A 13841-nucleotide genomic window follows, 5' to 3' on the forward strand; every position below is an offset into this window, starting at 1 on the left:
GCAACCAGTGCGGTTTCCTCAGCACAATGCAACACATGCCTATCCAGGTATTCCACACAATAACCAGGGCACAGCATTCTCCACTAGCTGCAGCTTCCAAACTAATCTCAAGGGAAACCCCACAAAGAGCACATATTTAACACCAATTCAGCAAAAATATAAATTATATGAATATCAAATATTAAGTTTACAGTCTATAATAACAGAATACAATTGTTTCAATCAATCTTGTCCATTGCATGCTTTTTAATTTTTATGTACACTGCTTAGAAACGTTAGTAATTCATTCATATAGAAATAAACGTTTAAAAAATGCAGGAAAAAAAATCTTAAAAATTGAGTTTTCTTCAGTGTTGTCTACCCTTATATTGAGTACAATGGCCAATGTTGGTTCTCCAATGTTTGTTCTATAAGAACAAAGCACAACAAATTGCCATTATTGTTTCACCTTACATTTTTCTTAACACAAATTTGAAGCCCACACTCAAGCCAGTAAATCTTTGCGAATAACGTAAGTTTTCCTACTAACACAGAAAATGGCATAGAGTTTACCATTCCACAGACAACTCTGCTCCAAATAAGCTATTTCATTGTGCTATCCTAATAGTACAGCTCAGGTAATGCCGCTGAATTAAAATGGAGAGAATCAACACAGGCATTCACTTTCAATACTGAAACCACAATACAAAGAACAAACTTTAACTTGCTTTTAATTTTCCTAGAAGATAAACAGGGGTTAGTTTACTCAGAAATTAATTTTCATTGAATGATGTAAATATCTGCATGTGAGCAAGGATAAGATAATGGGAGCAGTGGCATTTACTTTAGAATGCTTCATTATCAGTTCAGGTACAAACAAGGGCAAAAAAGCACTGCAGAATGAGTCATTCCAACAGCTGTCACATTAAATGGTTTATTGGTAAGGAATAACAAATTGATATTCCATGTTCAAAATCAGACGCCAGATTTAAGGCACATAGCAAACTGGAACACCTGGTTCTTGCATTGTTTTAAAATGCAGAGTTCATACACAAAGACAGTACCTAGCACCCACGCGTACACTGTGAGGAAGGCAGCATAGTATCATAGTTTAGGACCCCAAGCTGGTATAGTAGATGCTACAGCCCATCATGGGGATTTATTTGCCGATATCCATAATCTTCAAAACAAAGCCATTTAATAAAAACCGAACTAGGCTATTAAAATAAACTCAATATGCCTCTGTGAACAAGATGTGGCTTACAGATGGCTGGTGTAACACAGTGGTTAGTAACATAAGCTGTGATCTGGGAAGTCTACAGCTCATATCCCAGCTCAGTAATGAACTTACCCATTTGGCCTTTGGCAAGCTCTCCTTCAGCCTCAGGCCTCTCGTTTGTATTGTGACAGTAATACTGCCTTGTCACAGAACAGCTGTAAAACTTACCAAGATCCAGAGGTTCAGTATGCAGTGACACCAGCATGCTGATAATACCCATGCCACCCTGCATTGTCTAGGGAGGCAACAGAAATCCTCAATGTGGGATTGGATAAGGCTAAAAACCCAAGCAAAACTTCAGTCCCAATAGGTAACCAGCGACCACTGAAATAATTTCTGTCTTTGGATGATCTACTGAGCAGCTTGTAAGCTTTTTCCTGCTGGTTTTTGTTTTGCTTACTGCTGCTGAATTTTAATTTCATTCATTCATTCATTCTTGGTTGACTGACTTAGATTTCATCATTGGTCACATTGTGCAACCTTTTTGATTCAAAGGGGGTAACAAAATTATTTTAATGTATAAATAAATAGCGCTTTGATCACTAAGAAAAAAAAACACTTCATGAGCCTTAAGCCCCATAGCTGCAATAAGAAAATGAATTTCAAAAATACAAATAAAGATATATTACTATAAAATAAAAACTTACCCACTTGGCAATTGGACACCCTTGGGAGCTTTTTCCTTCTCTGCCTGTATACACAACTACCTCAATTCTTACAGCACTTCCTTTTGCTCCATATCTGTAGAAAGGAAAAACTAGTAAGGAGTATGAAATGTCCTAGTAATTAATTCCGTTAACAAGTAGAGAAGCAACAGGCCCCTTCCAAGCTTATGCCCACCACCACTTGGGGGAGGCAACTATTAACCTCTTCCTCAGTCCTTAGGAACGGACCCAGTATACCTGAAGGAGAGTTTCCACCCCCATCGCTCAGCCCGGACACTGAAGTCCTCCTCCAAGGGTCTTCTGTTGGTTCCCTCACTGCAAAAAGCAAAGTTACAGGGAACCAGGCAGACGACCTTCTTCGTAGTGGTGCCTTCCCTGTGGAACACCCTCCCTTCAGATGTCTGACTTTTAGAAGACATCTGAGGACAGCCCTGATTAGGGAAGTTTTTAATGTTTCATGTTTTTACTATTCTGCTGGGAGTTGCCCAGAGTGGCTGGGGAAACCCAGCCAGATGGGGAGGGTACAAGTAATAAAATTATTATTACTACCCCTTCTGTGCCACTGAAATAAAAAACCACTTTCCCCATGCTCCTTTCTCACATGTTGTCCAAGAGATCCCCTTTTCATTGCTAGCATTCACTGCTCTGACTATAGTAATTTAGAGAACCATTCCTATCTTGCCCTCTTAATCCCAGTTCTTTCTTGAAACTATCCCACCCAATAACTGCTACTAAAAACTAGGGCTGTCATCAATTATCTTAGCTGATCATATGAACTGTAATTCTGTAATTCAACCAATTAAATCTGCATATGTTTGCACATTAATATAACAATGGTCTTATTAAAAAAAATGTTATAGCAGGAACCATTGAAAAGAGGCATTCCCTCCAGAGAGAAAGAGAGAGACCGAGAGAATATTTCTTCTCCATTTGCAAATGAATGAAAAATGGACTTTTAAACATTGAAGATCTGCTTTTCAAGTAATTGTGGCACCTTTCCAGCCAATTTAATACATTCTGTTAATCCAACCAAAAAATTTACTAAATGTGGGAGCCCAAAGTAAAACATCTGCACTTTACAAACACACCAGATCTTCAACGTAACCAAACGGAGAACTCCAACAAAACAAGAATGGGATTAACCTACGTCATGTGCCCTCTCACCACAAGCGCTATGCAATGACTTCTGCTTGTGCAATGGGGCTTCCCTCTACTTCCCATATGCCCCCTGAAATGGGCTCAGGAAAACCCCCAAAACAGCATGCCGGAGGGAAGGGGGGTGTCGTTCCAGCTGGCAAGCAGCATTCAGAATGTCTGGAATAGCATGATGATGAAATCCACCCTAGGACTATAGTACTAGATTCATCTGACAAAGTGTCCATGAAAGCTTGGGCTGTACTAAATGTGCAAGTATTTTAAGGCAGGCATCCCAAAACTTCGGCCCTCCAGATGTTTTGGACTAAAATTCCCATCATCCCTGACCACTGGTCCTGTTAGCTAGGGATCATGGGAGTTGTAGGCCAAAACATCTGGAGGGCCGCAGTTTGGGGATGCCTATTTTAAGGTGACCTCAGTATCTGGAGTACTGTATGTGGAAAGCATATCATGATGCAGGATGGGATGCTGTACTTCAAAGAAACTTATTCAAAGAAAGCAATCAGAAGTCCTGACGGGCATACACAATTCCTTAGGCACACCTAAATGAGAACTCTGGATTGTAGCTGATGATAAGCAACTGCCAATGTGTTTTGGCTCTGAAAAGGAAAGTATGCACCTTGCAACTCTTGTTCAGGAAATCATTCGGCCTCTCTCCTTTGTCAAGTTGGTATCTGAACTTCCCTCAAGCTCTAGCTGGCTTCCAGCCCAGTACTACAATTGGCCACATTGTCCTTTATTTACCTCCTGTGTCTGACCATCTGCCTTGGATACAGTCCTAAGAAACCAACACGGAAGAGATGAATCTTCCAGACCTCAGCACACCATGTCACATACCCACTTCCTGTCCAACTCCCAACACCAACTGTCTTTAACAGCAACAGCATATGAGAGTCTCAACCCCTTTCCTGAAGACAGAGTCAGCACTCAAAAAGCAGCAGCATTCTAGTTACTGCAGCTCAAATACAGATAGTGTAGTTCCGACCTAGTATAATCAGGCAGGGAGGCCTTAGGTAAGTACTGCAAGAAAAAAATAAGTTATAAACCACTTATGCTATCATCATATATATTTAATTTTTTTTGGGGGGGGGTGTATAGCGCTGTGCCTATATTTAATCAACCTTTACTCACTGATATGTATTTTCTCACCTGTCTTCCATTATTTCCCTGACTGCAGCAACACTTGGTCCCGTTCCAAGGTGTGTATAATATGGCCCTTCATCCTTCTCTATAATTTGCTCTACAGAAATAATTAAAAATAGCTGTTAAAATTATTTCATGTACCGAGTACACACATACAGTTGTGTTGTTTTTTAAAGAGGAGAAAGATAAACATATACAGTAAAATATTTATTAGGCATGTCATACACTCCAGGCTGGAGTTAAAAGACTTGGTGGATCTCCAAGTCCAAGAAGGTTGAGGAATATTGGTGGGATTAACAATGGGGCGTTTATCTAAACAGAAATGCTATGTAATCTTTTGAAAATGTTCACATTTTTAACTAGATACCCGGTACAAGTTTATTATTGTTAACTGGTTTATTATTAATATAATACTTCATTCCCTTTCAGATACTGAAGAACAGGAGCTAAATGCACATATACCATATTTTTCTATGTACTGGACGAGGTTTTTTGACTCAAAAATCATGTTAAAAAACTGGGGTCGTCCAATACACAGATAGTGGCATGGGAAAGAGAAGTGCCACGCCGCCAGCCAGCTCACTGGCGGGAGCGTGGCTTCCCCCGAAGCCGCAGCGAGAGGGGAGCAATCTGGGGGGTGTTTCCTGCCCACCGGTGCATGGGGGGAGAAGCTGTGCACCACCAGCCATCTGCGCAGGAGCGCAAATTCCCCCAATGCTGCGGCACACAGCGTGCGGTCCCTGGGTGGTTTCCCATGCACTGCGGCATTGGGGGAGGTTGTGCTTCCACCAACCGGATGGCTGGCAGGAGCACAAATTTCCCCGATACCACTGCGTGCGACAGGCACTCCCTGGATTGTTTCCCGCACAGCGGCATTGGGGGAGGTTGCGTTCCCAACTGGATGGCTGGCAGGAGCACAACTTCAGCCACTGCACGCAGGAAACGATCTAGGAAGTGTTTCTTGCCCACAGCTGCGTGGGGGGAGAGGCTCAACAACTTTGGGCCATCTCCCCTCATTTTCCTAAAATAGACTCCCCAAAAATAGGGGAGGTTATACATGGGGCATCTTATAGACGGAAAAATATGGTAAATAACATACCACTTTTACCAAGAACACATTGGAATTCAATGAGACAACCAAAGAGCATTGAGAAAGATATTGCCCCTGTTATTTATAGAGGTTGTTATTCCCTAATTCTCAACAAACACAAAATAATTTTCCTCCCTGTTTGTTGCAGAGATACAGGAAGCCAGAAATTCCCTCAAGTGCAGGGCTGAAGAAGTATTTTCAATTGATAACATCAACTCTTTAGGTAACTGGAAATTCTTCCACTACTGTGGGAAGTCACAGCCAGATGGTAAATTCAGGTAATCAAGCAGTTACTTGATTAGTATATGGAGTGATATAGAGTCATCTTTTCACTTATGTGGTGGAGACTTGGAGACTCACTTCATCAGTGCAGGCAAGAGGCAACATCTGCAAGATAAAAATTCTAAAGGAATCCTCAATGAGAAAACTTTCAGAACTCCATGCAAAATGAACCAAATTACACTTACCAACACAATCACAGATTGGAAAATCAGTCTGTCCTTTCTTTGTAGGTGTATCGATTAGGTTCTTTGTAGGGGTGTCCAAGAACTTCATAGGCGATTCAAGAAAACTACTGAGTGTATTCTTTGTTGGAGAACACCCTAAGTTCCCTGTTCTCTGTGTGTTCTCAGTCTCCAAGCTTCTTGATGTAACTTCACTTGCACACTCTGCTTTCCTGAGAGCCTGCACGTTTTCCCCTGCGGAGGCTAAGCTACAGTTAATGGACATGGTTTGCAATTTCTGGCCCATTTGTTGTTCCACAGCACCGCACTCAAGTTTTCCTTGGTTTTCCTTGCACATTTCATCTGCTCTTTGACCAAAGATATGAGGCAAAGGATGCATCTGAGCGATATTCATTGTTTGCTGTACCTGAGAATTCTTGTCTTTTTCTGTAAACATCTGTACATTTTCACTTCCTTGGTTCAAACAGGATTTTGCTTCGAAGTGAGGGACAGTCAGAAGACTATTGGAGAGTAGGCCACTATGGTGCAGAGCAACTGGAGCAGCACCTGGAGGATTGGTGCCCTGTGCCTCATTGGAGCCAATAGTTTTTATGTGCTCAGGCACCATTTCACAGCCAAACAACTTGTCTTTCACTTTGTCTTGTGTTGAAGCAGGCAAAGGCCTGTGGTATATTATTTGAGTTTTGGGAAGAAATAATGCAGCTGCTTTTTGTTGTGATGACAAAGTATTCCGATTCCATGACTTCTGTACTTTGGCTTTAGAAGATCTTTTCCCCAAAGCACTTAGTTTCGAATCCTGTGATGCATTCCGACCAACCTTGCGTAGTTTAGAAGGCTTTTTCGGTATGTCCTGTAATTCACTAAGATGGCAATCTTGCTGTAGCTGATTTTGTTGGTCAGGCATTACTTGAGGCTTCTTTTTTAATCTTTTTGCCCTTGGTACTGGTTTTTCATTTTTCCGTGTTGGTTGCTTTTGCTTGACTAGCACAGGACTATAATTGTTCCTTACAAACACAGATTGTTTCTTCTGCAATAGGCACTGGTCCTGTTTATGTTTTGGTTGCATATCGGGTGGTATTCGACTGAGAAGCGACGTCTTCTGGTCTGGGCTTGCTTTGCTTGATTCAATTATTGCTGCAAGTTGAGTTAATTGGGCGGCTACCTCTTCCTCATCCTGGCTATGAATATTTCCCCTAAATACAGAATTACTTTTTGAATTTGAGCCATGGACAGCCTTCCCCTCCCACTTTCCAAGCATGTCTACTCTGCTCCTCCGTTGTTTGCCAACACTTGAGATTTTGGAGCATGGCCCAATGGCAGCTTTATGATAAAGAGGGTGTTTCTTGGTGGTATGACCTGAAGTTCCACCAGACACTAACGCAGATAAAGACTTGGTATCTCGTGGGGAGAAATGTAGCCTACGCAATAAGCTAGATGGACCAGTGGTTTTACTGGGGAATTCAGAAATAGCACCTTGACCATTGTAAAGCAAACTCTTAGGAAAGATTCTTCTCTGTGGTGCACCATGAGAAAAGAGCTGCTGGTCTTTCTGTGGACAAGCCCCTTTGATTGCTATCAATGCAGATGACGTCAAGGGACTTTTAGGAAGGGTTCTTCTCTGCGAAGGAGCAAAAGGAAAGAGCTGCTGGTCTTTCTGTGGACAAGTTCCTTTGAATACTTTCAATGCAGATGATGTTAAGAAACATGAATTATCCTTTTTGTAATTGTTAAGTAAATGTGAACTTTGCTCATCTATGCCCTGAACTCTTTCTGGTTTAGCTGGTAAGGGAGCTCCTGGAGGGGCTTCCGACAAGCGTGTCAATGCCTCAATAGCTACAACCTGTTCTACAGTTAAATTTCGGTTTTTAATCAGAGATAAAAAAGTTGACTGAAGTGACAAATCTTCAGGTTGCAAATCTTTGCTTGGAGCACCATTTGAAGCACCATCATCAAGGCAGCCATCTTTGTCATGCATGGGAGTGCAAGATGGCTTGTCCTGAAGATCTAAAAGTGAAATAGTTTGTAAAAGTGAGTTCTCAGATTCCTGAATGGCATTAGAGTTTTCTGTCTGCTGCACTAGAACGTGATCCTTCTTTTCTAGAATAGCACCACACGTTCCAGTTGTCGAAGTGCTGATATTGTTCAGCTGAGCAGCACAACCCAAAGAGGCATCCAAGTTGCTTTCTGGGCAGCTGTTTGCCGGATCAGCACTTGCACCGGCACCTGTTTTTTTCAGTGACAAGTCACATTCTGCTGGTGAATAAGGAATGCTTTTAATGCCATTTCTAACAGTTTGTGCAAGCAACTTCTTGGGGTCATCTAACACGCTGGAAGAATGAACAGCTTTTGGATCCTTTTCAAAATGTTTTGAGTTCTCATTCCTTGCTCTAGTTCTACAGAGGTCACCGTTCACATGGACGCTAAGCGATGGCTTCTCATTCTGTGCCCACTTCTCCGTTTCTAAGCCAGTCATACTTCCCTTTTCATCTGCCTGTACATTTTCCCAAGGCAGCAAATGGCTTGGTTTCACCTTGGGTTTTTCGCCATGGCCGTGGGCAACACAGTCCATGAGCTCTGGTCTGCAGCCATTGACTGGTTTGTTTTCTAAGTCTCCCTGAAAAACAACACAAAAATAGTTTTAGCCAATGCTGTTATTCCTGAATATACAGATGCATTGGAACTACCCTAATTAACCTTTTTAAGGGCAAAAGTATTTAAACATCAGCAATGCAACACTGTAGCAGTGGTAGTGAGAATGCAGCCTACTGCCTGCCTGATTTCAAAGGAAGGTGCTTGTTTCCTAATAAAGGAGATTAAGATTATTTTTCAAGGGTGTAGGTACCAATTCAGTGATTTCCACTGAAATCAAAATTATGCGTATGAGAAAAAACGTTTAGGAGCAGGTTATATATATATATATATAAGTTTTGGTTTTTTCCAATACAGTGGCACCTCGACTTACGAACGACTCGACAACTGAATTTTTCGACTTACGAATGGGGCAAATGGCCGCACGCTTACGGATTTCTTGACATCCGAACGGAAACCGCGGTGGTTTTAGATAGGGTTTTTTCAATTTACGAATTTTTAGATGGGGTTGCTTCGACTTACGAATTTTTCTGTTTCCAATGCATTCCTATGGGAAATCGCGTTTCCATTGGCGCTTTTCGACTTATGAATTTTTCGACCTACGAAGGTGCCTTCGGAACGGATTAAATTTGTAAGTGGAGGCACCACTGTATAGAGAGAGTATACAGCAACTGTAGGTAACTCTTTGTCAGGGGACCACCAGGGGTCAGCTGAGAGTCCAGGAAGTTGGGACTGGGGCTCTCCAGGGAAAAGCAGCCCGGGATGCTAGCATGTGCAACATCCTTCGGAAGGTGATGCTGAGGCTCAGGAAGTGGTGCAGACGCTTGGGGATGCTGAGAGTGCAAGGTTCCCAGAGGGAATGCTTGAGGGGTCGGACCAAAGCGCTCAGAAGGGGGAGGCTCCAGAGACAACAGCGCCAGCTCCTCAGCTGAGCAGTTCGAGTGGAGAGGGTGCTCCACCAGCCCAATCACCCCAACAAAGGAGGGGGGGGAAGAGGCGTGAACAGAGGAGGAGATTCAAGGCGCCAAGGGTGTCCTGTTGGCAGAGGTCCCAAAGGGTGATGATTCTGGATTCTGATTCTGACTAGGACAGTCATGGATTTTGATGCTCTGTTTTGTACATATGTATATAATAAAACTCTGTAAAAACCAGCCACAGAGTTTGGAGCAGCTTACTCATGAGGAAGCAACCAGCATCATTACACTCTTGCACTCTGAAGCATGACCTCCCTTTCAAATGACACTATTTTTTAACTGGAAATAAAAAGTTACTTTTGCCTGACTGAATGTGTGTCTTGGGGTTGGTTCAGTGGCCTGTGACTGAGGAAACAGTGTGTACAGTGGTACCTCGGTTTATGAACACAATTGGTTCTGGAAGTCTGTTCATAAACTGAAGCGTTCATAAACTGAAGCGAACTTTCCCATTGAAAGTAATGGAAAGTGGATTAATCCGTTCCAGACGGGTCCACGGAATACTCAACCTGAAGCGTACTTAACCCGAAGCATGGGTGTAATTGGTTCCGGAAGTCTGTTCATAAACTGAAGCATTCATAAACTGAAGCGAACTTCCCCATTGAAAGTAATGGAAAGTGAATTAATCCATTCCAGATGGGTCCGCGGCGTTCGTAAACCGAAAATTCGTAAACCGAGGTGTTCATAAACCGAGGTTCCACTGTACATATTATCAGGAAAAGGAAAGAGAGGTGGACTACAAGGTATGTTGAGAAATATTCAACCTTATCAATTCTACATTTGAGAGCTATTCAAACATCAGAATATTGCCTTGACCAAACATCTTATTATGAATATTGGAGTCCAAACTCATCCACATTTGTCTATAATGAACAATCATCTGCCTTTTGCCATTTTAAAGTTTTATTACACTATTGTAAATACTTCATCAGCCACATGTAATGGGGTAGAAATTTTACTGGAAACAAAGATAATCAACCAGAGTCCTTTTAACTGGACATGTCAGCTAATACTGTACATTCTGAAGCTTTGGTGCTTTTTTCCCTGTTTAGGGAAGCTTTTAATGTTTGTTGGATTTCTGTATTTTAGTATTTTGTTGGAAGCCACCCAGAGTGGCTGGGGGAACCCGGCCAGATGGGTGGGGTATAAATAATACCAGTAAATATTATTATTATTATTATTATTATTATTATTATCATCATCATCATTATTATTTTCTGGAGGTGGAAAGAGAAGTCTGGATTTCAGACTTGCAACAAAGACAAAATCAACTTTGGGACCACCCTGCATATTGTCACAGGTATGGAACTGCATTATTTGCAAAGGGAAGGGAAAGGGGTTGACTTCTGCTATATAAAACGTGAAGAGGTAAAACACCGGTATATCGAGTCACACAGAGATTTACCTTCACCCATTAAAAAAATTAACATAAATGGTTTTCATACTACAACCTACATCCCAATTTATCTTGGAGTAGTAAAATGCCCCAAACCAAGGGTGAAATATCTGAGTAGGTCTGTTTTCCCCAATCAGTTTTTGTTTGAAAAGCCCCACGGAACATTCTTTTATCCCAGTATGTTAACATTGTCTAGGACAAATAAGCATGCCAGTGGCAAAAATCAATCAATTCCTTTTTCTCCCAGGCTCTTTCCGTGTACAGAAAGAAAAACTGAAGAAGTAAAATAGTTAAAATTTGGGGGACACTGGTTTGCTGTTGTGCAGGTGATGGTAGTGCTTAGCTGGGGATGCTTTCTATGAATGGGCTATTATCAGGGTGATAAGAATGATAGTATGAAAATGTGGCACACAAAGGGCAAATGCCAAAGCTCAATGGCAGAGAACATACTTTGCATGCAAAGGGTCCCACATTAAACCTCCAGCATCACCAGATAAGGCTGGGAGAAATACCTGCCTGAAACCCTGGAAAGCCACTGCCTGTTAGTGTACAGAACAATGCTGAGTTAGATGGACCAATGGTCCAACCAGGTATAGGGCAGCTACCTACGTTGCAACACATTCACCGTTGAAGGATATTTATGCAGCGGGAACACAGTAGACAGACTTAGTGCTGGGGACAGTTGTCTAGGACCAACAATGCTATGTTTCCAAGTGCCATAAAGCTTTCAGTGGTGATGTTCCCGAACGTTTGTATTCCTTAAAAGTGTTTCCTGAAAATGCAGAAGCTCTGTACTACAGGACCCCCCCCCCCATTTTTATTCATTTTTGCATGTAATCTCTAGCTTCGACCCCGGAATAGGATAAAAACTGAGCCCAAAAGCTGAAGTAAGGCACTGTGCTGTTGCTGTAGAAACAAAGAATCAGCTTCCCTGAAGATTGTGCCTGAAAAGCAACGAGCTCCAGGAATACCCTTTATGCCCCCACAGCCAACCTCTTCCCAACCCCAACTTACTGTTTTAGGCTCCAAGCCGAACTCTGCATTGTTCCCTGCTACTTCATCACTCCATCTGACTCAAAGTGGGAGAAGGTCAAAAGGGTATGAACCCAGTTCAGCTTGCGTGCTGCCAGGATGCCAACCTGGTCCATGGGTGCTGGTGCTTCTTTCAAGCAACACTGTTGCATCCAAGGGCTTTCAGTTTTATTTCCCCTCAGCCGCTGGCTGATGATGTGCACAAACAGCCGGCTGATGCTGCGACTACTGCCGCGACTACTGCCGTCACTGATTCCGTTCCCCCCAGCAACACCAGCAGCCAGTGTCTGGGCTGGTCCTCCACTGTAGCATAACAGCAGCAGGGAGCCCAGCACTCAGTGAGCCGGAGTTAACTCCTTGCAGGCCAGATAAAAGTACAGGGAGCCAGAATGAACAAAGAAATCTGCCTCCAATACAGAGGCAGGCAGGTGGAAAGTCTTGCTATGTATTAAAACAGCTGTAAAGTCAAATGCAGCCAGTTTGCAAAATAGTGTTGCGTATAAAACTATTCAAGTCTGCTCCTTGTCAATCACCCACTCCCCCTGTACCTCAACTTCTATATCAAACTGAAACAGATGCTAATCTGCAGGTTCACCTGGAGGAAGTCCCAGCACATCAGAGTACCCTAAAAAAGATGGAAGGGAAATCAAGCCAAGAAAAAAACATGTTATCCTTTGCAACAAGCTGAGCTTAGCTCCTACTTCTCTGCATCCAAAAATGAAGCAGGCTGGCTCACAAGAGGTGCATTAAGTCCAAAGCAAGCTATTCAAGCAATGGTTACAAGTGCATTTGAACCAGGGGTATCAAAGCACGAATGGGTAGATTGAAGAAAGTTCTCCTATTTGACCCAAACTTCAGTCAAATTGGCCACATGCTCATGCTGCTGTCTAGACTTCATCTGAAGCAACATTTTCACTATATCCACAAGTCGCTGCAATACAGTTCCATTCTGCACAAATCAGCAGCGGCAGCGCCATAAAAGGATTGCAGCCTTCTTTTTAAAATGCGTAGTTTATGACTCTGGTACATTTTGTATGCAAAAAGTGCCTTTCTTTCAAATATGCTCAAGGTGCCAGGAATTGGACAGAGGGGGAATGCAAGCTACTTGTCTCAGAAAGCACAGGCCCCTCTTGGCCTCTGCCCCCTTTAGTGTGATGTATACTGCTCAGGTAATATGTGAAGCTCCTCTGGGTCCCATGGAGGAACCACTGCTCCTCTCTGCTCTGATAGGAAACAAGCATGACATGTAAAATAACTCCAGCGCGGCACCACAACTCAAAGGGTGCAGGAACAAGCTATGCTACAGTGTCACCTGAGAAAGAGCCCAGCCTTTAAGGTCTAATAAATCATTGTTTTGAATGGTAGCTTCCCATTGGTACCCACCCCCTACCCAATATCCTTGTCTTCAGACCTCAGTCTGCCCTGCTACCCCACAAATCTTAATTGAAAAGCAGGCAACTGAGTTCAACCATCCACAACGCATTGCTTCCACTACCTGCCTCACACATGGTACACACCATGGAAGGTATTGGTACTGTTTGAAATAGTAATTTAAGTTCAACTTGAATGCCAAAGTCTCCTGCAGCTGTCATGGGAGTTGCTTTGTTCTGTTTTTATGGTACATTGTATGTTTTAAATGTGTTGTAAGTCACTTGGAGACGTCTGGGTAACAACCAGCTGGCAAGTCTAATAAATAACAGCAACAACCTCAGTCCTGAGTGTTCCTGGGCTATTCCTGCCTTATCTTATCTGTCCTAGTTGTGGCTCTGTTAGGGCGGGAGCAAGAGAGTGCTTGTGACTTCTGGCCAACACATTACATTTTTTTAAAAAACTGAAAACACGCTGTTCACTCTATGCTTCCTCAAACTACCATATTTGAATCTTTGTCCCTCCATTCTTCCCCCTGCAGACCAGGGGTATCCAACGTGGTGTTCTCTCCAGATGTTGTTGGACTCTCAACATTCCTGACTCTTGGCCACACTAGCTGGAGCTGGTGAGAGTTAGTTCAACAACATCTGGAGGGCACCATGTTGCTCAATGCTACTCTAGACCTTATTTAAACGGGATAGGCTCAAACA

General features: G+C 42.7%; 1 protein-coding gene across 1 annotated transcript in view; it reads right to left on the reverse strand.

The window, feature by feature from the left end:
• Positions 1–13841, reverse strand: part of TET1 (tet methylcytosine dioxygenase 1) — a 79792-nt gene that overhangs the window by 29888 nt on the left and 36063 nt on the right. Inside the window, exons 5-7 of the mRNA XM_060274942.1 lie at positions 5779–8389; positions 4228–4318; positions 1906–1999 (exon numbers count right to left, since the gene is read on the reverse strand). Of these exons, the coding sequence (XP_060130925.1) occupies positions 1906–1999; positions 4228–4318; positions 5779–8389 (2796 nt within the window). The remainder of the gene's footprint in view (positions 1–1905; positions 2000–4227; positions 4319–5778; positions 8390–13841) is intronic.

The sequence above is a fragment of the Zootoca vivipara genome, chromosome 5 (genome assembly GCF_963506605.1).
Source record: "Zootoca vivipara chromosome 5, rZooViv1.1, whole genome shotgun sequence".
Classification (NCBI taxonomy): domain Eukaryota; kingdom Metazoa; phylum Chordata; class Lepidosauria; order Squamata; family Lacertidae; genus Zootoca; species Zootoca vivipara.